This window comes from Notothenia coriiceps, unplaced genomic scaffold (assembly GCF_000735185.1).
Source record: "Notothenia coriiceps isolate Sejong01 unplaced genomic scaffold, NC01 NC01_scaffold00016872, whole genome shotgun sequence".
Taxonomy (NCBI): Eukaryota; Metazoa; Chordata; class Actinopteri; order Perciformes; family Nototheniidae; genus Notothenia; species Notothenia coriiceps.
In genome coordinates this window covers 244,725-271,389 of record NW_011349573.1, presented here as the reverse complement: position 1 = coordinate 271,389, position 26,665 = coordinate 244,725, and the positions used below count along the sequence as shown (strand labels likewise).

General features: G+C 42.0%; 1 protein-coding gene across 2 annotated transcripts; it reads left to right on the top strand.

Moving 5' to 3' along the window:
* On the top strand, positions 1–24,193 carry chn2 (chimerin 2). Of its 2 annotated transcripts, none has more exons than XM_010776314.1 (13): positions 1–582; positions 7,852–7,890; positions 9,551–9,606; positions 11,497–11,528; positions 11,778–11,906; positions 12,066–12,336; positions 19,348–19,431; positions 20,414–20,498; positions 21,905–22,078; positions 22,354–22,431; positions 22,641–22,778; positions 22,875–22,980; positions 23,438–24,193. In XM_010776314.1, exons 1-13 carry the CDS (start codon positions 534–536, stop codon positions 23,607–23,609), a joined length of 1,413 nt encoding a protein of 470 aa, XP_010774616.1. In that variant the 5' UTR covers positions 1–533; the 3' UTR covers positions 23,610–24,193. The 2 variants fall into 2 exon arrangements, with proteins under 2 accessions (XP_010774616.1, XP_010774617.1); XM_010776315.1 differs by having other exon boundaries at positions 3–582; positions 11,778–11,891.
* Positions 24,194–26,665: the final 2,472 nt, after the last annotated feature.

Below are 26,665 nucleotides of genomic sequence, written 5' to 3'. Positions count from 1 at the left end.
CTGTCTTGAATCCTGCAAACAGAGTAGAAGTATGTAGTTCTGGGCTTATTTTTGGCAGGGCTTGCTTACATCTGGCAACCCTTCTCCAAACTTTCACTTTAAGAAGGCGCGTCTACGCTGCAGTGTAGTGTGTTTATCAGAATCCTTAAAGTGGCACATGGAAACCATAGCTGATTTCTGCATGGCATAGATCTAGACCTACACATTCTGTCTGTCCGATGCGAGGAAATACTCTGTAGAAACTGATCCTCGGAGAATATTGCTGTGGCTTGTCTGACTATTTTTATCCGTGGCAGCAGCACCTTCAGTGGATGCGGATTCAGACAGCCAGCCAGCCGAGGGGAAGGTTCGGCGGATTCAGACGGACGGATGGTAGGCTCCGGGCGATACGATACGTGAAATAGTCACCGGGAGAGTTCCGTGAGAGGTGAAGCACATTGGGACGTGAGTGAAATGGAGGCACCGCCGGGGACGAGCTGCTGTGAGCGCACCTTGGCCAAACGGGAATAACCGAGCCGAGAAACTGGGCTGGGATGGCAGCATCCAGTAACTCAAGCCTCTCAGGTTCATCCGTGTCCTCCGGTAAGAGTTCACACAACCCACACTCTAACTGCACAATGGGGCTTTCACGTAATATATGATAATAATATAACAATAAAAAGGAGGATATAACATTCCTTTACGGAATTTAATTATTGCTTATTGTGTCTTTTGAAATGTATGTTTTTTTATACATTTTGTACAAACTTTTTTTTTTCATAATCCTGTATGAAGCTGTTCCTAAAATAGGCGATGATGTGACATCCTATATCTGCATTTTATGCTTGGTAAACAATAAACAAATGCAGCCTATTATTAAAGTAGCTTCCAGTGACTGCTGTGATTTAGGATTCAAACGATCAGTGAAAATCATCCTGACGTTGGGTTTGGATGTAATCATTAGATTGCCAATCATCTACATAACTCCCTTGTTGACTTTCAATTTCTCTGGCTGTAGGATTATCGTTGGCCTATAGGCTACCATTTCCCAAAACGCAGCACCAGGCTAGTACATTTTCTGACATTGTACAAAAAAAATTCTAATATGCTATGCTCCAGTGCGATATTACAGTTCATACTGCCACAGTGTGCACAAAACTCCAATCAAATCCTCATTGCATATAATGAGATGTAGCTCAGTGAGTCCCACCTATTGCAAATTTGTAAAAATGTAATTTCAGGGTTGAATTTTCACAGAATGAGAACCGAAAGTGGGTTAGCAGCTGTTTAAACAAACCTAGAATTAAATAGCTTGTCTCAGTGTGTATCCTATTCTGTGTTGATAAAGCGCATTGCTCATGTTTGCCAGGGTATAAAGTACAAACTCCACTATCAGAGCACTGTTTGATGTGGCAGCCCGGCCAACATCCAGGGGTGTGCGTGGGGGAGAGACAGTGTGTGTGACTATGGGAGGGAGAGGTTTTATGACACCAGGCTCAGCATTTTGTTTCATATGCTGTTTCCATATACAGTCTATGGTTTACACCTATACTTTGCATTTTACCAAGAGGAGTCTAGGAAACTAGTAAATGTGTGGGGACTTTTTACGCCTATAAAAGAAACAAGATTGAATATTGCACGGCAAAGCTGTAGGATTTATTACAGGGTGAGGACATTGTATAGTTTAAATAATGTTGGTTTGACGTTTTCCCTCCCTATGCATCCCAACCCCACCACACAGCAGCGTCACATTTCCCTAGGTACTGCCCAATGGGAGGGACAGACAGTTGTTTCCAAGCTGATATACCCTGTGGCAACCACATACTTCACCGAGCATTATCTCATGTGTGCATTTCAGAAAGCAATAGATTTACTGTTTGACCACTGCTGCTTTAAGAGGAAACTCTTTTCTCTCTGTGGCATTGGAGGGTTGTCATTACTTTTGGGCTCTCAATATAATTATCAGAGGTTACAAGCTGCGCTGCTGCCAGGGATGGAGGGGTTCTCACAAGGGTATTATTATTTTCATACGCAGCTCTTTGGAAGTCAGACACAGCATTTGAATAATCTTGTCTGTGAGGCATTTGACTCAAAAATGAATCTCGGATCAATTTCTACTCCATATTAGGGTTTTCTGTTCTGGCTGCAAACCAAGTGCTTTTGGTGAAGTTATTTCTGCTGCTTCTGATTAGAAGGTCATTTTGTTTGGAGGCTGTTTGGGGTAGTGTGAGAAAAATAAGGTTAATTTTAACTCTTGTCAATGATCGCAGCTTTTTGTGCTGAGTATTGATTTATGATATTGGCAACTGTAATTATATTATGTGCACAGACATTGATATATTTCTGCACTTTGTGCTAATTATTGAAATGAAGCAACAATGGTATGGACACAAACCACATTTTAATATTTAGTCTGCATTATATACACACAGTATAAAACACTATACATGAATAATAATGGATAGACCCTGAACATTTGAGTCCAGTTATAATAAGATAACATAAAAACTGGAAGGATTGCAGCATATTTTTTGCAATCTCTTCGTTTGCCTGGAAAAGATATTTAGTGGAAATGGTTCTAGATCAGGAGATTCTTACACATTCTTGGCATGGGAGGGCATTGAAGCATGTACTGTACCAGCAGCACACCATTTGCCAGACGGCTCCAGGAAATACAGCTTTGAAAATAAATTGAAGGATAGAGCATGAAAGTATGCCTTAAATGACAACATTGGTCAGAGAGGCAAAGTTACAGCCATGTTTTACCGAGAGGCTGTCTGCTCGACGCGATCCTGCACATATTTCTGGCAAAGGCTCACTTCACCTCGAAATCTTTCCACCACATCTAATTATTGTCCTTACCAGTATAAATCACATCGGACTGGATTTGTGTCATGTATGCTGAATGACTAAAAATTATCTGCGTGTTTTACAGCATCAGCAAGGGGAATGTTTGTCCCACAAGTAGTTCAATTGTAGTTCAACATATCCCAGTAGCCAAGCCTGTATTAATTACATATACAGACTCTGTGGCAGATAACTAAATTGTGCTTTTAAAAGCTCATCTAAACTCTCATCTTATTCTTCTCAATGAAAAAGAACAAACCGTTTCCCCAATGGAGTGGAGTCCAGCCCAGTTGCACACAAACATGTCTGAGAGAGGCACCCTGATACCTGTCACATGTTATCTACTCAACACTAAGGCTGTGTTGAAATGTCTGTTTTGGACCAGAGTAATCCGCAGATGGTCTCTCTGCTGCAGCTCTGCTGCATCCCACTGACACCACAGTGTGTGTGTTTGTGCCCGCAGGTGCTTTTATGTGAGGGCCTGCATGTATCTGAGTGCTCCAGAATGTGTTGTGTCATTTATACATTACATTTTTCTCCTTTTTTAAAGTGTAAATGAGTTTAATAAAAAAATAGGATAAAAATATGTACATGTAGGTGCTCATTACTTCCAAGACATTAATCTGTGTAGAGTCGTATACATGTTCCAGATAGCACTTTCTTTTTGAGGAAGCCACGTCTGAAAGGCTTGTTTAGTTTTTGTGTAGCAGAGGAAGAAAACACCTTAGAAATGCTGGGTTAAAATGTGTGATCTATCTCTCACCAAAAGAGATGGGTATCACAAAGGACGTTGTTATTGCCCGGCACTCTCATAGCTTGAAATGAAATAAGATGGAGGATCCACCAAAACAAACTCACTCACCTTCAGACCCCAACCCCTACAGAGATGAGACCATGTAGAGTCGAACATAAACACATTGGACATTGAACTGGAAATCAACATACAGAATAACCTGATCTATCGTTTTCTGGTGAGGAGTGTGTATACTCGGCCGATTTGAAAACAGTCCTGTTTTTAAAGCATGTCTGTGATTCGTTCTCAACCTTTTTAGTGTCTAGGATAGATGTGTTGCCAGTATCTTGCAATTAGACAGCATAGAAAACATGGCACAGTGACAGTATTTCATGCGTTTGCAGATGGTCCTTGAAGTCGCATCTAGTATGAACTATGAATTAATAACTAGTATAGGGAGAAGAGGAGAGATCTTTCATCACTGAAGTCCATCAAACATTTCCCTATTTTGATCTGATATACTGGCAGAAGAAGTGTTTACAAACAGGAAATGCCCCAAATGCATTTTAATAAAAGGATTTCTGTTTGTAGTGTTAACAAAAATGATGGTCCAATATATCCTGGTGATACCAATTTTTTCAAATCAAACTCAAAAAGCCCTTTCTTATGGTGCAAGAATGTTACATTAGACTGTATTTATTTATGCCATTTGCACACTAACAGGACGTTACTGCCCCATTGCAATTGGTGTATCCCTCTGTCATAATCAACGTTGTAAAAGTTATGAAAGGCAATTAAATGTTAGCATGAAATATAATTCAATGTTATAGTAATAGTATATCTTTGTTTAGACATTGAATGTATTGTTACAGTATACAACAACCACTCGATATCTATATTTTATGTTGTTGGGAAACATGATCAGTTACATATGACCTCTTTACCTATTATTACCCTATTAATCATGCAGCATATTCATATCAAATCACCAAAAAAAGGCGTCATAACATTGCCAGCCATTTACATTCCACAGTTATCAATTCAACTCTTTTCATTTGTTCTTTTTGTGGTATCTAATAGTAGGGCTAAAGCAGGATACATAGCTTTTTAGCACGACTCGAGTAACTGTTTTATGTGCTGACGGTTCACTTTTTTTTTGTGAGCATGTGCGCAGGCGTCAGACATTATCTCAGGGGATAAATGTCTTAGGTGAGCTTCATCACCTATTCTCTTTGTCACCTTAGCAAACACCCGCCGGTGATTCTTTTATTGAATGTCTCTGACTGGAGAGTAATAGAGGACAACACAATTAATATCTGTTTTTTTGGAGGGGAAGAACCCTTTGGCTGCTCCAGCATTTTAAATTCTCCCTGATCATCAGACTGCACAAACTCTGAGCTGCTTAGAAATTCCTATTGATGTTCTTTTTCTGTCTGTGTGTGTGTGTGTGTGTGTGTGTGTGTGTGTGTGTGTGTGTGTGTGTGTGTGTGTGTGTGTGTGTGTGTGTGTGTGTGTGTGTGTGTGTGTGTGTGTGTGTGTGTGTGTGTGTGTGTGTGTGTGTGTGTGTGTGTGTGTGTGTGTGTGTGTGTGTGTGTATGCTTGGTTGCAAGTGGGTCTGAACAGTGTATCTAATGTGTCTGCCTGTGTGTGTTTGTGAGTGCCGGTGTTTGCGTCAGAATCGACCATTAAGAGCTTCCTTTCCCGGGCCATACTCCAGACAGAAATGCCATTCATCATTAAAAAGAATCCGATTGAAAAGCGACTATTTGGCAGCCTACCAGATGAAATCACATCCTTTTAAACAAGCCGCAGTGGAATAAATCTTTCAAACTGTTGCCAGTGCAATACACAGTGACACAGCTCCAGCAAACTGAGCCTGAAGCCTGTTTATTTGTATTTGAAGGCAGACTGTGAAGAGCTTTGGTAACAACGATAACTATCACTTCTCAGTAGAGCTGCTTCTTTATCATTTACATAATTATTCAGCATTTGACCATATGGACCTCTTATCTTTACTGTGTGTAATTAATGTAGCTCTTTCCAAAGAAACAGCGCTGTTGTGACGAGAAGAGATGATGCTGAAACACTCTGACTGCTGCCTTTTCTGTGCTGCCAGTTAGACGGTTGTATATAATATAGCATCATAATGAACATACTTTAGTCAAAAGTCAAAGTCAACTTTATTGTCAATCTTCCAGCTTGTGTGTACAGACAGAGATCGAAATACCGTTTCCCACAATCCCGAATATAAAAACAAATTTATATACATTAGTGCAGATTGTCCATAGAATGGGGCGAAGGCTGCGAGCTAGTTCAGGCAGTCAACTCGAGCACTTATGCTGCATTCATACATAACGCCCCTTACCACTCTACAACCAACCAAACAGAGTCTCCTTAATATGCCGCTCTATTTAACCTGCCAGATCTCTCTCTATGCATTGCTTGCTGCTACTATTTCTGCAGCTACTTCCACGTCGCTGCTGCTTGCCTGCCCCACCACCACCCCAGCTTCCACCCCAGCTATTAGTTATTTGATCATCACACATCGTGCCATGTATATCTGTGGAGTGATGAGACCTGAGCTTAGACGCCAAACTCAACTATGCTGCTTCTAATAAACATGTTAAAGAACCACCTCAGTTGTCTGACTGAAATGGGCATTATTGCAAGATTGTCCATAGCAGCGTAAAAATAGTACTTTAGGAGAACTAGTTTTAAGATTCGTATAGAGTGATACTATTTATGAGAAAGTTTCACAATTTTGCTTACCGTACGTCAATACCCACACCCAACAAGTGCACACTGGTTTTCCCTCTCTCAGGAGTGTTTTATTTTTTCCCTCTGGCCAGAGAGGTGTGGCACCAATTTGCTGATGGCTGCAAAGGAATGTTTGAAATGAGCCACATGTATCTTCAAGGCCAGCATGATTCATTATACACACAATCATTTGGGTCGTTCAGCAGTGGCGCTGGGAGTTTAATGAGAGGTATTACACTAAATATTTGGCAGCTAGTGCCATCTGTCTTTGTGATAGGCCGCTATGTTTGATGCTGTGTGATCTTCTCATTGTTTTAACATGTAGGACTTGCCGTAACATTTCGATATATAAAATCACATAGTTGTGCCTACGGGTTAAAACATGTAAAGAAATCATGCTTTATAGGCCTACTGTTAATAGCATCAAACCATGAAATGATGATCAGTGGAGAGAGCATGATTTTCTTACTTTAAGTTTTAACTGTTGAGTTAATAAAAATGTCCTTATGTGTAATTATAGCTTTGTTTGTAACATAATACAGACACCTTATTAGGATCTTATAGGTCAAGCATTGCCTTGATCATATGAAAAGATAAATAAATGATTAATGTGGAGCATAACAGTGTGAAGATCTTTGTCCACTGCAGTTAAGATATCATTTCCATCTTGCACCCGATTGTTTTTGCCTTGACATTTGGTCCCTTTCCACATCATTAATTTGCAACACCATTATTTTATCATCAAGGTTTACAATTGACCTACGAAACAGCATCTTGATATAAAAAAGCAAGTTTGAATGTGTTTTGCGTATGTTTTAAACATATCTCTCTGATCTTCCTTAACATATGAAGTTGTTGTTGTGGAGAGATAAGGCAACATTATTGATATAATATGAGTAAAATATGCCGTTCATGTCATAATGAGGTCCATACGTTTCAACACCTTCCTGGCACTGTAGTACGATGGCAAATGTGGCCACTTTTTTACTCTTTCAGTGACAATATTTATTGCAAGTCATTACTTTAGCCGCTGGGTACTACACTAAATTATCTCTTGCTACAGGCCATTTACTCTTTTCAAGCTAATGTTACAGCACCATCACATTTCAGGAATGTGTTCACATGATCATAAATCAACCACTGTGTTTCTTAGCGGAAAGTCTTACCGTGAGTTTAGAGCTCTAAATTGTATTTACTTTCATTAATTTTGATTGGTGTGTTTGTTTGGGACCATGCTGGCAATACAGATCAGGTGTGTGCCAACAAGATGTTTCGCAAAATATCCGGACATCTGTATTCATTGTCCTTGAAGTGTATTCAATGTTGCGTCTCAGGAGGCAGCTGCATAGTGTGATCCATATGCATGATTGTAACAAAGAGGTAAACAACGTTGACATGACCATGGTGAAGGGCTCTCAGTCATTCCACTGGGAAAGAGATAGTAATAGAGATTTTAATGAGAAAAAACAGGGCACAGTCTGTAAATACCACTGCGAGTTAATAACAGAATCCTGCTTTATGTGTGTGTTTTACAGACCCTGAGGATTACCAACCGCCCATATGGAAGTCCTACTGTGAGTAATTTCATGTATGCTATATGCCAGTAAGCCATGTTTTGACGAGATCGACCTGACTTTGGCCTTTTGTGTATTTCTGTAAATAACAGCATATTTATTTTTGATTTATAAATAACAGAGACATTTTTCTATAATTGGAAGGATTGGGTTTTGTTGTACAATTATATATGCTGCAGCTTTCAAAAGGCTGTATACACACAAGCATAAAAGGCACACAATCAAACACACACGCCCACACAACACATTCACAAATGCAAAGCAGCGGATTCCTGATCGCTGAGTAAATTGGGTTACCATCACTGGGATAAAAATATGACTTTCTACCTGCAAAGAGGCTTAGCTGAAAACAGATCATCAGTACACCCACCTCATTATACAATGTTTTTTGCCATGTGGGAGGAAATGGGTTAGGAATCAGAATATAGGGCCTTTATTAAAGCAGAGCACACATCATTTCAGCTGGGAACTGCCTGTTCTTGATTACATTTTAACCAGGTACATTTTAAATCTGTTTTATTCATTTCCCCTGTGTTGTAACATCCCTTCCCAATATTCTCTCCTAAAATGCTGTATTTCTGAATCCTCCCATCTTGCCTTGACTCCTCTGGTCCTCAGCTGAAGTATTTTTAGAGCTCAGTGTGTCACAGGAATGAATGATGTCCAGATCTTGCTGGTTGGCTTAAGTCAGCCTGACAAAACATGAACATTCACAGTGAGGAGTCTTCCTCCCCCTGCATGGAGGATCTGCTCCTGTGAACACTTAGCTAAACCGCACTCACTGATGTTACTCTACTAGTTGTAAAAAAAGAGGACATTGTTTTAGTCTTCAGCCCTCCTCCACATATTACAAAATGATAGACTGCTAAAAGTCCATTTAGGAGTGAGAGCATTAAAGTATAAAGCAGTAAAGACTGATAATATAGAAAGGGCTATTATAGAGTCGGATTTGGCAGCTTGTCAGATAAAAGTGAAACGCAACTTCTTGACGTATTAAGAAAGAGAAATAACCACATTTAGCTACTGATTATTCCGTTGGTGTAATATTTCTATCCCCACAGACATCCTGTTCAGGAAAACGGCAGCAGCGCCTTGGCTTCTCTCACTTTTGGATCACTAATTGTAATGTACTGATTCTGTGAAGCTGCTGAGGTGATTACTCAGAGTGGCAAAAATCCTTTAATTCCATTTTCACTTTGATTCAGATTTTATTTCAAGTTCTCCCGATCTTTTAAGTACATCTACTGTAATACAGAGAAACTTGGATTTGCAGCATGTGTGTATTTAGAAGTGTACATATTTGGGTTTAGCAGCATTGTGCACATTAGGTAAGTGAACAAAAGGTCTTGATTTACACAAATAGTTTGCAGATGTATGACCATGTAAACCTCTGACTCCTTAGTCTGTATACTGTAAGCTAATGGCTCCTGTTGTTCCTTGTTACCTTTGAGTCAGAGCTAGACTAAATGGAGATTGTGTTTGATTGAGGAGTGTCCATCGTCTGGAAGCTGCTCTGCTCCATTTAGTTTCCTACTTCTTATGTGTTTGTAGAGGTTGCTATTTTGGTAACAAATCTACAGAATGTATGTAATTACAACTTGCATTGAGCTGTGTACGTCACTCCGAGGGCCTTAATTACAATCCCTGCTTTCTCTAACAGTGTACCAGCTACAGCAGGAAGCCCCGAGACCAAAGAGGATCACATGTCCTCAGGAGGTCAGTACATCTGTAAAGCTGTATACAATGGGCTACTGTATAGGGCTGAAATGATTGGTATGTGTTGCTGTTTTTTATATTTTATAAATACATAGTTAAAATATAAAACCAGAGTCTCCTTTATTCGAAATAGAAAACCTGTAATACCTCCCAACCGAGGAGCGTGTAACATCAGTTGTTAGGTATTTTATTATTAATGACAATGATGTCCTAGTAATAACAACCTCTTAATCTATGTTTATACTTATATGAAAAAGCAACTTGCTTCACAAAATATTAATAAAATTTATTATAATTATGAATAAGAAGAACACAGAAAAACCAAATAACGTCAAAACATAGCGGAATAACTTATTTAGCGTTCTTATTTTTCATATTTTTCATATTGTCATAGTCTGGTAGACTTCTGACCTCTACCACACCAGAGCCAAGCTGCAGTTTGCAGCCTGAAAACATTCAGAAATAAGTGATTGAGTTTGGCAGCTGGAAGCCAGACCAATCAGTCAGCTATGGGGACTGACTTGCTGCTTCTTGTAACTCCCACACCTCAGGAGTCACTATTTAAACTGTGTGCTGCTGTGCTAGAATTAGAAAATCAAGTGCAATGCTCCAACTTGATGGTTTATGATTTGCCCCATAGGCAATGTGAAATTTACTTTTAACCCTTCAAGATCACAACCCTGGTACAGTAATATTATGAACCTGTTTAACAATATCTACCAAACTAAATACGCAAAAATATCTCAACATTTTCACATTACAATCATTTTTCCTCCGTAAAACAGAAATGTTACGTTTTTACGTAAGCTAGTAACAATTATTAATAAATCGGTGTATATACTGTAAACAAGGAAGCTTCTGTTTCACTGGGACTTCATATGTCTTTAATTTGGTCTCTTCTGAATGGAGGACAGAACTGCAGTCATATGCTAAGATGGAAGAGAATAGGTTCACAACTATTTTATAGACAAGGGACTTTTTATCTGATAACACTGTAACTTTGGATGATATAAACTTGTATAACTAACAGCTGAAGTGAAGCAAAATAAAAATGTTGAACACATTTGTGTTACATTTTGTCTCCCTTCACTTACATGGGAAGAACATCAGGAAGAGTTCCAGATGGAACAAATACAGGAAGTAAAAACCTGTTTCAATTTTCATCGGGCACATGACTTACAGAGTACAGTCACTATAGTGCACACAACAGGAACACTTTGAATTCATCTTTGTGAATAAAGCTGAGAGACAAGTTGTTCTTCTTGTTCCTGCAGCCCTCACTGGGAGAGCTGTCAAGCTTCTATTGTACAGCCCACCAGAAATGAGGCATGTCTCATCCTATTTTGATTCTTGCTATGCTATGATGAGCGAAGCCAAAGTTTTGGGCTGGCTCTGAGAGATTGTGGCTGCCCGTAAAGACCAAGCACAAAATGAAATTTAGCCTATACCAAATTCATTATGATCATGACTGTCAGTTTTAAAAGAGATTTGAACTATCCTCAGTTAAAGGGAATGAAAGGAGTTTCTGAAAATGTAAAATGTTAGATGACATGTAGAAAATGACACATTTTTTCCAGCTGTACTGTTTGATTGGTAATGCCCACACACCACACATACTGGGGCGACACAGTAACACACTAAATATTAAATCTTTGCATCTGGCCATCTCTCACCGGCTGTTTTCTTGCACTGCCTCTAATTCACCTCCACACTCTGTTATTTGGCTTTATGGTAGCTGCGAATAGACGCGGGGGCACAGATGGAGATAATCTACCCTGTGCTGTGGAGTCCTTTATCTTCCACACAGGCTGTAAGAACAATTCACAAAGCCGTTTAATTGAGCTTTTATATCATGTTGCTCCTGCCAATATGTCTTGTTCTGCTTTACAGATGGAGAGCAGACCCAAATACTACGGCAGAGAGTGAGTGTGACTTACTACGCATATATTCATGCCTTTGTTGTCAAATATTACTCTGCAGACAATGATTTTTTTTAGCGTTACTGCTATGCATCAGATGTGGTTTAGGTTCAAGTGGGTGGATGTGTATTGTGTGCATATGTGTGTCTCTTGCTTTGGTAAGAGCCTGAGGGGAACATCCAAAATGTAAATCTGTGTATTTTAGGATCAAATCACATTGGAGGCATATTTAGAAGTATTTTCTTTTTGCAGGTTTCATGGCATGATCTCTCGAGAATATGCCGATGAGCTTCTAGTGGGAGCAGAGGGTGCGTACCTCATCAGGGAGAGCCAAAGACAGCCAGGGACACACACCTTGGCCTTAAGGTACCAACTCCGTCAGTAAGGAATCAGCATCAGTATTCAGCACAGAATCCCGGTCCTATCATCAGCCCATTCCCTGCTCTGTCTCCAATCATTCCGGTTCATTTCTATTCATCCACACTTAACGGTTCCATCCCTGCTCAGCTTTACTCCCTCTTGTCTTGTGTCTCGATTCAGATTTGGGCACCAGACCCTCAACTACAGACTTTTCTACGATGGGAAGCACTTTGTCGGGGAGAAGAGGTTTGAGTCCGTTCACGACCTTGTGACAGACGCCCTCATCACACTCTACATCGAGACCAAGGCGGCGGAGTACATCGCCAAGATGACCACTAACCCCATCTACGAACATCTTGGTTACACCTCGTTGCTCAAGGACAAGATGGTGCACAGGCTGAGCCGTGAACGCACAGAGCCACGCAGGGTCACCTTCCAAAGAGACGAAAGGGTGAGTTTCATTACTAGATGTTCTTTTGTGTGGAGCTGTAAGAGAGGCTGTCTGGAAGGTACCGAGTTCAAGCATCCATACGTTGTTGAAGTGTCGTTGATCAAAGCACTGCTTCACAGATGCTATTGTTTATTGGATATTGTCTTCAATTAGAAAAAAACAAATGTAAGTCAATTATTCGATAAAAAGGTGGAAAATAAATAAGTCAACAATGTAGTTAAATAAATCATTTTGAAATCATTTATCATTCTCAAATGCTAATTTTTTTTAATTTTGCTGTCAGTTTTTAAAGTGGAGAGGTTAGTTTGACATTTGGCAAACTGGGCTCATCATTTTCTAGCCGAAAGTTCAATACTCATGTTTGCAGGGAAAATATATAACTACAACCGGTTAGCTTAAATTAGCATTAATTAGAAACACATGCAAACAACTAGCCTCTCTCCTTCCAAAGCTAACAAAATACAGATACTTGCACCTTTAGGGACCACTACCAACATGTTTTTCAATTAGTTAATTACCAAAAAAAGGTTCAAAAGGGACATACAGTATCTGGATGTAATAGCCGGTTGAGTACCAAACTATTTACTGACTGGGATCAGTAACTTCCTGAGTTTCATTTTCCCTGTGAGGTTAGCAGTCAAGCTGCAGGAGAATAGGATATATTTAATTGTCAAACATGAATATAAATAAGCAGTTTTCCCAAAATGTCAACCTATTGCTCTAATATCCTTGAGTATTGGCAATTGAAGTTGCATCCTTGTGAGGGGCCTTTTATACTTATATCTTACATTTTAGAAATAACTAGTGGCTCAATCAACAAAAGAAAAATAATCAATGGATTCAAAGATAGAAGTGTTATCTCCAGCTCCATCTCCATCATCCTTGCTAACACAACGCTTCTAAGAGTGCTTACTAATTATTTCAGACTTAAAGATTGTTATTCATTATTGAATGTTAAAGTGTTTTATTTCTCATCAAAATCTCATATACTCTTAATTCCACACCAAACACTTTGATTACATGCGGTCGTTATAGTCAGAGTAAGCAATATTTTACATTTAGATGTTTAGATTTTTTTTGACCACCACATCTCCATCAGAAACATCTCTTAGTCATCTTGGCAGCTGTAAACTATCTGATAGATGTCCCTCAGCCCAGTGACACTGTATAATACCATGATTTTGATCTACTTCCACGCTGTTGCACGTTTTCCTTACACTTCAAATAGAACGAGAGTTTCACTGAGAGAGGACACTTTGTCCTTTGAGTGAGACGTACAGTATCCATGTGGCCCCTGGGTGTGTTCACTGCTGCCATGCTTGGTTGCTTCCTCTAAAAGGTAATGATGACCGAGGGGACTGGGACTTTGCTCTGCCTGCCATGCATATCAGACACAATGATCACTGGTGGGACAAATTGCACATTGTATTCACCGGCGCTCATGAGCTGTTGTGGGATTAAAGTCAGTGAATGATTTATCAACGAGGAATGACTGTTTTCTAGCTGGAGATGAATCCTAACTATCCTTCCACTAGAGGGCAATCTTAACTTGTTTCCACCATTCATCATGGCATTTCACAACCAGCCTTTTTTGAGAACAACACTTATATTTTCTTCTCCAGAGATTTGATGAACTGTGTCCTAATAATAATAATAATAATACAAGTAATGATATATTAATCTATAGAAAACATAAAACATAACATAAAAACACAGCAATAAATGGGCCACATAACAACATAAAGATGACAGAACCCCAAATAGGATAAAAACTGGAATCGGATTAAATCTGAGGGTGTTGTGCGATGTCTCAGCTTGAAGACCAAATGTTTTGCTTTGGGGATTGTTTGTCTCCCAAATGTCAGCCTGTGGTTTGTCAGTCAGTGACAGACACATGGCAGCCCTGTCAGCAGGAGTGTCCGCTGCGGGCCTCTGTCACTTGAAACATGAACCGTTAATGCTTATGGCCATCGGTCAGTCAGCAATCCATTGATTTATTGTGGTTTCAAATTAGCTTAGAGCTACACATGCCTAAACCAACCTCGAGGAAGCCCTTTAGCCCCCCCCCCCCCAAGACATGCAGACTAAACTATGCTTGCTTAACACGGTGCGTTATTGAACAGTGTCCAGAATTGTTGCACTCTGTTTGATTTGCAGCTATAATGTTTGAAATGTTGTGGACTGCCGCCTCCAATTAACCTTCACTTGGCTAGTAAATCTGGAGCACCTCTCTGTCTAGATGTCACACTGTCAGTTGTGTTGGCGCTTGTGTAAAACTGACTTCATGATCCTCTTGCCAAGATTTACACATGAGGATCTGGGTCAGTGATCGCTGTGATGAGGCTTTGTTAATAAGCGTTTAAAACGATATGCCAGGCAAAGGAGAAAAACGCTTTCTGTCCTCTCCAATATTACACGTCCAAGAAGCAGAGACCCAGCCTGACGGCTCAAATCCATGGTAGCTTTTCTGAACTTCATGTTTACCGATTACACAGCCACGCCCTGAGGCTTTACAGCCACAGTAGCTTCACTGTATAGTCAACATTAACATGTATTTACTCAGCGTCAGGTTGACACCACCATATGGCCATGACTGCAAATTCTTGTGTAATTAAAATACTCCCAGAAGCTGAGGGGGAGTACTTGACCCAACACTTAGATCATCCTCCTGAATCACCTCTTTACATGTGACGGACTTTCCTCAGTGGCCAGAAACTGCCTGTATTTCTCCTGATACTCGCCACACTGGTTTAATCTCAATGGGGCTCTCTTGACATCCTTGTCTGCTCGCCTGCCCTGAAAAGGTTTCCAAAATAAATTGTTATGTTGTTTGTGGATAATAACCTGTTATGCTATAAAAATGCAAAAAAAAGCTGATTATGTGTTGTAGTTGTACACACCACAGTTTGACCTTTCTTTTCAGTTGCAGACACAGAGAAATACATCCATTTCCAGTGTTCCAGTGGTGTCAAAAGTGCCAATTTCTTCCATTTTTGAATAATAGTCTTTATCTTTGACTGCTGTACCCTTCACAGTATGTCTATTTTTCTTTTTGTAAGAGATGTTGTTAGGGCTGTTTTTGTTTGGGATGTGGGTAGTTGTATCCTCTTGTCTCACTGTGTCAGTGCCCACTGTGCCATTTTCCCATAATTCCAAGTACTCCGTCACAACAGAGTCCTCTCAGCTGTGCTCTCACAAAGCCTCCAGCGATAAAGAGCCCAGCCAGTAAAAAGAGAGCATGGCTTGTTGTGTGACCACCTTTTGTGTCCTTTTCTTCAAGCTCTTCTTTAAGAGACAAGAAGCCATCTGCCTACAGACAAAGAGCTCAGCCCTCGTCCTCCCTCCCTCTAACCTTGCAGGGCTAAAATATCTCAGAGTGGTCTATTCCTCATCTGCCCCCTCAGACTTAGCTGTAGAGACGCATTGTATGGTATGGTATGTGTTGGTCTCCTAGGGAATGTCCACCACAATAACAGATATCTTCACCTGTCCTGTCACTCTCGCAGCCATCAGCCAGTTAAATGTTGTCCCAGACGCTAGAGACAAAGAAAACTAGCTGTCACACGAAAGGCCCTGAGCAATATGTTTTTACTTTGCTGCTGTGTCAGAAAGCTGCCAATCCTTTCATTTTATCTCAGCTTTGCAGTTGCCCCTTGGGTCTTTTTGCTTTCCCCTTCACCACTCAACTTTTTCTCCAGCTCTTTATCCTCACACATCCAATGCTTACTGGCTTTATGACCTCTGTGTGATAAATCAGTTCACCCTTCTTTTTTTCGTGATAGCTTTTCTATGTTAAGGATGAGTTGTTCTGTAAAATAGCTGTTTGACTCAATCTCTGGCAGAAGCTTGTTATTTAACATGTAGTCTGCTCTGTTGTCAGCATTATGCACGTTCAGGATTTCTTGATTAATTAGAAAAGCCAAAAGCCTTCTGTTGCAGTTTAATGGTTGTTTACAAGCAGACATGAACACAGCATCAGCCCCCCACTGCCAAAATAGTACATGATTGCGGACCGGCAAATGAGCCTGCTGTGGGATTTTACTTGGATTTGGGCACTGCAGGATTATTCCCTGTGTAAGGATTATGGCAGCAATCCTAAAAAACCCCCCCCCCCCCCCAATCCCGTTGATGGGGCTAGGCTCTGCTGGTTCTCTGAGACGATGATTGTGATTGCGGAAGTTAGTCTGCAGTCAGAGTGTCTGGAAGATCCAGTCTGACGGCAGTGTGGGGAATTCACCAGCCAACTGTTGTCATAAGCTGGAGGTCAATATCTGTTTGAATTACGGACAACAGCCCCGGCTCTGGCGGCCAGGGGATCTTTGGTCAGTCTTTGAGACAGTAGCCTGGACCGTTTATTGAGACCAGCACTGACATACTTGCATTTAGCTGACGCTTTCTATCCAAAGCGGACTTACAATAAGTGCATTCGACCAGGAAGATACAACCTTTAAAAAACAGGAATCATTATAAGTACATCGGTGTTCATAGAGCCAAAACCATTTCAAGTGCTACTCAACTGGCATTAAAAAGCCAAGCCCTTTATTAGTATATAGTGCTTTTGTTAGTAATTTTATCGCTCGATGGAGTTTCTAAAGAGATGAGTTTCAGTTTGGTCGGAAGATGTGTAAGCTATCTGCAGTCCTGATTTCAATGGGGAGTCATTCCACCATTAGCCAGGGATAGCAAACCCACGTGTTTTTGCTGACGGGAACTTGGGTCCCCCTCGCAGTGCGGGTGCAGCGAGCTGTTGGCCTGTGCAGGCGAGTGGCACGTTGCTGGGTGTACGGTTTAACATGTCCTGGATGTAGAAGGGCCAGATCCATTCGCAGCATGGACGCAAGTACCAGTGTCTTGAAGTGGATTCTAGCAGTTACTGAAGCCAGTGAAGGAGCGAGGAGCCCGGTGTGGTGTGGGGAGAATTGGGAAGTTGAAGACCAGACGGAGCCGCTGCATTCTGGATGAGGCTGCAGAGGTTCGGATGGGCACATGCATGTAGGACCAGCCAGGAGGAGTTGCAGTAGTCTAGGCGTGAGGATGACGAGAGCCTGGACCAGAATCTTCGCTGATGTCTGGGTCAGCTTGGGACGTATTCCTCCTGATGTTGTAAAGCGTGATATCGCAGCAGCGGCTTGTTGCATGCGATCGTTTGCAGTGAAGGAGCGTTTGTTATCTAGGACCACACCAGATTCCTTGCAGTCTGAGTCGGGGAAACCAACAGAGGTGCCGATGTTGATTGTTAGGTCATAGAGTGGAAATCTTTCCGGAAGGAAGAGCAGTTCAGTCTTGTCAAGGTTGAGCTTGAGGTGTATGAGCAGACATCCACCAGAGAGATGTCTGCCTAGGCAAGCAGAGCATGCGTGCGACGACCTTGGTCTCTGAGCGGGGACAGAAAGGACAGAATTAGTTGGGTGTCGTCAGCGTAGCAGTGGTATGGAAAAACCATGCGGGCTAATGACAGACCCGAGCGAGTTTGTGTAACAGGGACGAAGAGGAGGGGACCAAGAACCGAGCCCTGAGGGACCCCTGTAGTTAAATTGACAAGGGTCGGACTCGACCTCTCCAATACCCTGTAGGTGCGGTCGATTGAGGTATTAGGTGAGGAGGGAAGTTGCGAGAGTGCCGTGAAACTCGCAAGTTCTTGGACAGTGCGAAGGAGGGATCCTGATGCGGTCACCTGGTCGAGATGCAGCAGACAGGTCCAGAAGGATGATGACAGAGGAGAGGAGGCTGCTTTAGCAGTGTGCATTTTTGGTCAGAGACAGCAAAGGAGAGCAGTTTCTGTGCGTGAGTGACCTGCCTTGAAACCAGACTGGTGCGGGATCCAGAGGTGTTCTGATGGAGATAAGAGGAGTTGTGTTAAAAACAGGCGCGTTCAAGTGTTTCAGACAGAACGGGAGGAGAGAGACGGGTCGTAGGTTAATAACATCAGACGGGTTGAGAGTGGCGTTTCTTTAGGAGAGGGTTTACTCTTTGGCTCCTGAGGACTGTTTGGGATGACCAGAAGTTAGAGAAGTGTTGGTGAAGGGGATGGGTGGAGAAATGTAAGAAATCAGGAGCGATAGTCTGCAGGAGGTTTGAGGGAAGCGGTCCAGAAACAGGTGGTAGGACGGGCCAGAGGTAACGAGGGTAAGAACCTGCATCTTGGAGAGAGAGGGGAGAAGGAGGCATGTGTGGCTGTGGAAGGGAGGGTCTGGTGACCCAGCGGTGAGTAAAGGTGAGTCAGAAAAAGAAAAGAGCGAATATCATCAACCTTTTTTTCAAAATGGTTAACAAAGTCGCTTGACAGAAGGGAGGAGGGGGGAGGTGCTTTAGACTCAGAGCTGCTGGCAGTTGAGTATTATCTCCAGTTAAGTGCAGTGGAGTGTGTCCGGAAGGCAGCGTGCTAATGGGAATGTACTCTGTGATATAAAAAGGGGGCGTCTGCACTATTGATCCTGCCTTACTGAGCTGTTGAGCTGTATGAAGCGGTCCTGACAGCACCCGACCTCCCTCACTCTAAACCTCCTGGCCCCTCCCTATCAGGGACCCTGTTCTCTCTCTCTCTTTCCTTTCTGGGCGTGTGAAAGAGGGCCATTGTGTGAGGTACACTCCTACCCTCAGGACGCCCACTACCAATCCCATTCCCCCAGCTCTTCTTGCTCGCTGCTGCTGCTGCATTCAGACCAGATGCAGAGTCAACCCTGTGCCAGCTGTCATCAGTTTCCCTCCTGGGTCACAGAGGAGTGGAGTGTGGCTGCCTCGTCTGCGCTGAGCTGCTGCCGGCAGCGTCTGCTGCACAGCACCAACGTCCGGCCACCACATATTTTCCCAGAGGAGATGGAGAGTCTGTGGGAGCCAGATCAGTTGAACATGGATGCGGAAGACAACAGAGGAGGGGAGCTGATTTCACACAAGGCTAAAAGACAAGATAGGAAGCGTCAGCAGCTGTTGGCTTTGGCTCTGGGAGTCAAACTGGGGAGCAAGGGAACCCTTCTGTGGAAGCCTATTAAACTGTTGGCCTCCTGTCCACAGATCTCCTCACCTCTGGTGCAACGGACCGCATTGAAAGATACACCGGAGAAGCAGTGCTTCTATGAGAAGATACACAACTTCAAGGTGAGTAGGTTTCTGATCAAAAGTTCAATGGCTGCTGACAATTTAGTTATATTCCTCCTAATAACACATACATTTACAGCATTTTCTTTTTGGCTCACACACTTTTCCTAAGTGGTTAAGTAATCACAGTGATGCATTTACAGATGCCTCAGATTTGTTGATTGTCCCATCATAGACCATAATATTTGTTGCTGTTTGATGAGCGCACATACAGCTGACACCCATGTGCACTGAGGGGAACTAATGCATACTATGGCAAGCCATTAGCAGAGTACATTGATTAGCATTGATCTTAAAGCTTTCACAGATCCATCTTAGTTTTAGGCAGCTGTGCTTGTAAAAAGCTGTTATAGAGTTGACTGATATTGTCCTCTGCTCTCTTTCAGAGTGTAAGTGCTTGGTCCATTGTATAGAGCAGTCAAGAGTTATGGTTCTTTAAATATACAAAGGAGAAGTTAGGGATACTCTGCCTCTGGGCGCCCCAGCATTCTTGCAATTGTATCTTGGGTTTCAGCTAACGGGCAGAATATAATGACCCCCAAAGCTTTTTGTATACTCCCTTTGGAAGAGAACAAAAACCATCCACACGCCACCTGCCATATGCCCTCTTCACTCAGCAGTCGACTGCTACCTATTCAAGTACCCGTGAAGGTGTGTGTGTGTGGGGGCTACCGTTCACCATCTTATCTCTAATTTGCACAGTCGTTGTACATCTGTTATTTTGACTTGCAGGCTTGCCTCACTGCCTGCCTGCATGTATCCGATTGCCCAGTAGCAGATGCCAGACACATTATAGTAAATCCTTTAATCTGCCTTGTATAAACAAATGCTCTCATTTGGCGAGGGGTCCCATCCACTGTAGCTTGGTATCACAAAGTAATCTCTGTCCAGTACATCAAAAGGTTAGACTGGGCATAGCAATGAATGGCAATGTGTGGTGTGTGTTTGTGTGATGAATAACCATGTCTTCTCTAAACCCCAGGTACACACCTTTAGAGGGCCACACTGGTGCGAGTACTGCGCCAACTTCATGTGGGGCCTCATCGCCCAGGGTGTCCGCTGCTCAGGTAACTATTCACTCCCAACATCAGCGTTTCATGTCATGTATGACACAGAGAATATCACTTCACTAATGAGATGCCAAGTAGTGTATGAACTGTAGATAACTCTATTCTGTCATGGATGTTTCAGTTGTTAAGAAGGTTGTTTGAAAAAGTGGTTTTCCCCTTTTTCAATCATTGATCCCATTTTATAATGTTATGGTTATTTTCTGGTTAAAAATCTGTGATGAACATGTTGGGATCCTCCTGTCTGTGATTAACCACCCCACAAGATTGTTTGATCCCAGTCAAGAAAGTAATCAAAATAAATTATTTAGCATAGAACCTCATAAAAGATCAGAAATTATATATATATATTTTAAAAGAAGACAATATCAAATAAACAAACAATAAAACATAAGCAGCATTAGGCAGTTGCAAACACCAGTCAGAAGAGTCAACACAAAGACCAGTTTAAATAAATGAGCCAACTAAAGGCAACAGTAGAGAACACATCTCTGAAGCAACTAGATGTTTTGACATGCTCTTTTATAATTCCATGTAACTGGTTGCTGTGCAAAGAAAAGGCCATCTAAAGCTGATGTCGTTCATCTGATTACAAGTTATGTTTCTCTATAAACATGACTTACCACGCATAATGTTTGTAAATTATGATATCATTCTGGTTAAACACAGGTCAAATGTTGTGTACATTTGGACCAAATATAGCAGCAGATCTAAGTGATTGATTGCGTGTGAGAGTTCAGTCTTCCATGGTCACAAGATGTGTTTGCTGCTCAGACAGTCATGAAACCGATGTGCACAGCAGTGTACTCCGTGGCTTTCTTCCTAAACAGAGTGTTTGTTGTTTTGCTACGCTGATAAGCCAGAGGCAAACACTGGTATCATCAGACACCTCATGTGCTATGAGAAACTGGACATAATTCTTTGTCCTCTCTCTCTCCATCTGGCCTTCATTTTTGTTCTTATCTCCTGCTACACTCTCTGCAACCACTGACTGAGAGCAATCAGAAGCCAAGCGTTAACATCGCTCAGGCGGTAAAAACGTCTTTGTGATGAACGATTTCAGTCAGACTAACATTGCTACTTCAAAACCTTCATTTCAAAGTTAAGCAGCAACTCAAGCAGACATACTTCTCACACCCACTCCGCTCTTCACAGCTGTCCAGCACACTTAATGTGGCTAAACTAGCTCAAAGAACCCCCGCCCATGCTGCCATCATGTTCTCTGTTATCTACCTTTGGCTGAGCTGGAGACAGCTTAGCTGCGGCTGTGCTGTCTGACAGTGTAGTTTATCATCACTGTGCTGTCTTAAGCCTGCTGTGATGGTTGTGTTATCATCAGTTTGAAGCTAATCCCTCCCTCTCCCCCTCTCCCCCTCTCTCTATGTATTGCCTTCGTGCTCCTCTAGATTGTGGACTGAATGTACACAAACAATGCTCCAAACTGGTTCCCAGCGACTGCCAGCCGGACCTGCGCAGGATAAAGAAAGTGTATAGCTGTGACCTCACCACACTGGTCAAAGCTCATAACACGACCCGACCCATGGTGGTGGACATGTGCATTCGAGAGATAGAGCTGAGAGGTAAAAAGCAGTAAATCAGTCATGACATTTTAACTTGTCAATCACTTCAGAGAAAGGAAAGCTGTTCATACATTTAGATTATTACATGCTTAACTCCAACATTTAAGTATTCTGTTTACTTAGAAATGTCATATTCAGCTTTGTTAGGATAGTTGCCTGCATTTCCTCCAGTTCATTTGTAGCTGCTTATGGCACATAATGGGATGCATGTGGGGTGATTTAGAGAAAGAAATCCCCTGAAAGACTGAGACAAGCTTCCCAATTGTCTGTTGCAGGTATGAACTCTGAGGGCCTCTATCGAGTGTCTGGCTTTTCAGAGCACATAGAGGAAGTGAGGCTCGCCTTTGACCGAGGTTTGTTGACATCTTTTTATTTGCCCCAGGATCTTACTGGTCTCTGAGGTTTTAGTTCACGGGTTCATACTTTTAAATGAGGAGCTTGTTCCAGCTGCAGCACGGCACAACAAGTTATGTTGTGAACTACACGGGAACTTCAGCAGTTATTTATAATTGTATCCAAATGTAAAATGACATGTTAATCATTAGATTTTTCTCATCAACAGATGGGGATAAGGCTGACATCAGCGCCAGTGCCTATGCAGATATCAACATCATTGCTGGTGCTTTGAAGCTCTACCTGAGAGATCTTCCCATTCCAGTCATCACATTTGACTTGTACTCCAAATTTATTCAATCTGCAAGTAAGAGCTTCTCCACTCTGGGCTATTCCATGCTATCACTGTGTCATTGGTACCCTGCAGCGCTCTGATACTAATCATGTTTCTATTGTCATGTAGAACTTCCAAATGCTGAATCCAGACTGGAGGCCATTCACGAGAGTTTGCTGCAGCTTCCCCCAGCCCACTACGAGACCCTACGATACCTGATGGCTCACCTCAAGAGGTCAGTTCAAATCCAAATTCTTTACAAAGACTGAAGCCAACAATAAATCATTCCTACTAAAACAAGTAATGCTTTACTGTTATTAGTTTTTAAGTTGATCCTAGTTACGCCATAATTATTCTATAAATACTCAATCACCTCCTGTGTATTGTTCCTCAAGATATGAATGTGTTAATAAGAAAATAGTCAGCAGAATGTTACACCTGAGCATAAAATCACAGTGCCCAGCTGTTTTTAAGACCGGTATTTAGCTTGTTATAAACATTTTTGTAAATCATGTTTCCCCCAGAAAAGTACAGCAGAATTAGAGTATTGGGAAATGGACTAACGACAGTCTTTCAGGGTATTTGTGGAAAATAAGGGAATTATGCAAGATTCTAATATTTTACCCATGTCCCTCTTTTTGTAGTTTGTCTTATTATAGTCTCCTTAATAACCAGTTATCGTTTTTTAACAGGGTGACACAGTTGGCAAAGGACAATTTAATGAGTTCTGAGAACCTGGGGATCGTCTATGGTCCAACGCTCATGCAGCCGCCGGAGCAGAATGCCTTGATAACCCTGAATGACATGAGGCAGCAGAAACTGGTGGTGCAGCTGATGATTGAGCATGAAGATGTCTTATTCTAAGGACTGGAGCATGCACGCCTTTAACAGAAACGAAGGACATTTTATTTATTCTGTGTAAGAGGAAATTCAAGCCACCTTGGTTCTAATGAAGTTTCGGAACACTTTGTAATCAAATTGAACTTGAAACGCTTTTTTCTCGCATGACTGTTTTGTTGGAATTGGTTTAGTGTTGACTTTGTCTTGTTACTGTAAGTTTTGGGTTTTCATAACCTACCAAGACCATCATTTTTATATAAGGAAAGGATCCAGTATTTTAAACTTCCAACCGTGCTGTTCCCTCCTGTCTTTAATTTGAAGGCTGTCACTACCTGGTGTAGACTCAGTCATGATGACAGAGCTGCGTGAAATCTTCCCCAGGCATATGTCAATCATTGCTGGTGCTGTTTTTAACCGAGCCTCACAGCAGCAGCGTAAATAACGTTGCCACATCACAACTATGCATATTGTGATTTTAGTGGGATTGCTGGTTCAAATTTGAATTGTAGATAAAAATCAGATCAATTCACGATCAATATTTCAACGTGTGTACTAAAAAATAAATGTGAGACAGTTGGACGCTCATGAAGCACTTTTTCGCAACAATTGTAAAGATTTATTTTGTAAAGATGTTTATTTTTGTCTTTTACTCTGCATCATGTTCTTTTGTCACAATAATATATGCTGGTGAGAATGACGTTTGTTAAATTGATGTCTAAATACAAACCTAACCAGAGGACAGACCGAGTTTGTAAATTAAACATTTTTATTTTCAATGTAGGCCTACTCAGTGTTATGTAATCAAAAGGTGGATTTCATAACTGCCATTTTTAATTACAAGTCCTATCGCAGAATTATTGCAAAACTCTTCTGCACACATGTTGCTTGCCAGTTTTGTAGAATTTCTGTTTACACGCTGTATTTTGGGATTACTTTTAAGTGAAAATATGATCTGGGCCCATTATTTCTTTTTTTTTTGTACGCCAGTAACATCGCTCGGTACAGCAGTAGTTGCCATTCACTTCAATGTGCCATAGAAGTTAACAGTCAAACTACAGCTGTACCGAGCATGTTTCTTTCACAGTCGGTTTGATGTGTTTAAGTAAATCCTTTCTACAAATCCATTCAACAAAATGTATTTTTGTGACGGTTGCAACTAAAAAAATGTAATTTATCAAATGTTCATTTATTAAAGGAAAGAAAACTTCAGTTTGAAAAAGTTTGACCCTTTGTCCTTTCTCACAATGTTTATTCTTTCTTTTGACATACTATTACTGCAGTGTGATGACGGTAGAAGAGGTTCAGTGAGAATAAGGCCCGCCCTATGCTAGTGGTGATAGATTGTAGCCTGAAGCACAGTGAATCACAGGTATGCTATTAACAACCTTTTTTATTTTCAATCTATTAAAATATCCTTAGCAGGGTGTTTTACATGGAAGGCCTTATCTTATATATCTCTTATTTCCAAATATTCTACCTACTCATCCAGTTTTACTTGCAGGTATGGTCAGCAGAGTGGAATGTTGCCAGAAAACAAACGGCCTCTTTGTGAGAAAACGTACTGTAGTTGCACCACAGTGATCACTCTGACTCGCTACAGTATTGACACTCTCTCGCAGAAACCTGTTTGTGGTTCCTGAGAAAAAAAACTGGGGCATGCCAACCTTCTTTAGAACATAATTTCAGCGGGAAAGATTGCAACAACAGTAACGGCAGCTTCTTTCACGTTTATTTAAATAATTACAATAAGATTAGTATACGTTTTATTGTTAGGTTAAGGAGTAACTGTGAATTGTTTTATAGTGGCTTTAATATTCAAAAATAAATGTCTGTAAGCATGCATGTGGCAGTTTATGTTCTCATTCATAACACTCCGTTCGATGTCTCACTATGGGATGCGCCTCAACGCGTATGCAAACAGAAGCATCAATCTCATTACGCCAATCCTGATTGGCTGGTGATCTTGACGTCTACGTCAGGGAATCCACCCACTCTATAAGTAGCTTGCGCTACGTCGCAGCATCATTCAAACACCTCTTCTCGCTTCCGAGCACATCTCAAAATATCAGTAGCCGGGCTAGCTTAACTGTCCACAGACTGAACCACAAGCTAACTTTCGGTCGACGGGCGCTTGCCGGCTACTCTTGCTTTGCAAGAAGATTGAATTGAATATTAACACACCAGTTAATATTGAAATCTGCCACGCCGTATTTTCTTTCGGAATAACGGTAAGGTTTTGATTTTTTCTTCTAACGGTAACGTACCTGTTACTAGTTTATCCCTCCACGCCGACACCCCGGCGAGCGAGGACAGATTCTTCTCTCCCTCACACCAGAGGAGACGGAGATAAAAGATATTAACACACCAGTTAATATTAAAAATCAGCCCGCCGTTTTTTCCTTTCGGAATAACGATGAGGTTTTGATTTTTTCTTTCAAACGGTAACATACCTGTTACTAGTTTGTCCCTCCACGCCGACACCCTGGTAACGAGGATGGACCCTTCTCTCCCTCACACCGGAGGAGACAGAGGCTCGGAGACTCGGCTCTGCGGCTGCGGGTTTAAGATTTCGAGCACGAACTCACACCAGGTCTGCTCGTCCTGCCTTGGGCTGGAACACGCCCAGGAGGCTATCAATGCCCCCGGTTCGTGCGGACATTGTGCCCGCTTCACCACCAAGAGCCTCCGCCGACGGCTAGCGCACCAAGCTAGCCTGTCGGGACAGGACCTCTTCATGTCTGTTGATTCGCCGGCCGGCAATCGAGACATGGTGATGACCGCAGCGGAGGTTGAGCCCCACGCTGTGTCGGAGCCCCGTGCCGTGTCAGGCTGGGGCCGGGCGGCGGCGAGAGCTGCGAGAGCGGAGCCCTGCGCTGTGTCAAGCTGGGAATCCCGACTGGACCTCACCGTCGGTTCCACCCGCGGGGGATGTCTTAGAGCTGGTTGTGTTTATATGGAGGAGGATGAAGAGGATGCTCTGAGTTCTCTTATCCGACTCAGATGAGCACGAAGATAACATCTTCGTTTCATCTGCCCAGGCTGCCAAGCCGGAGGCGATGTCCGCTCCCCCGGGCGAAAGC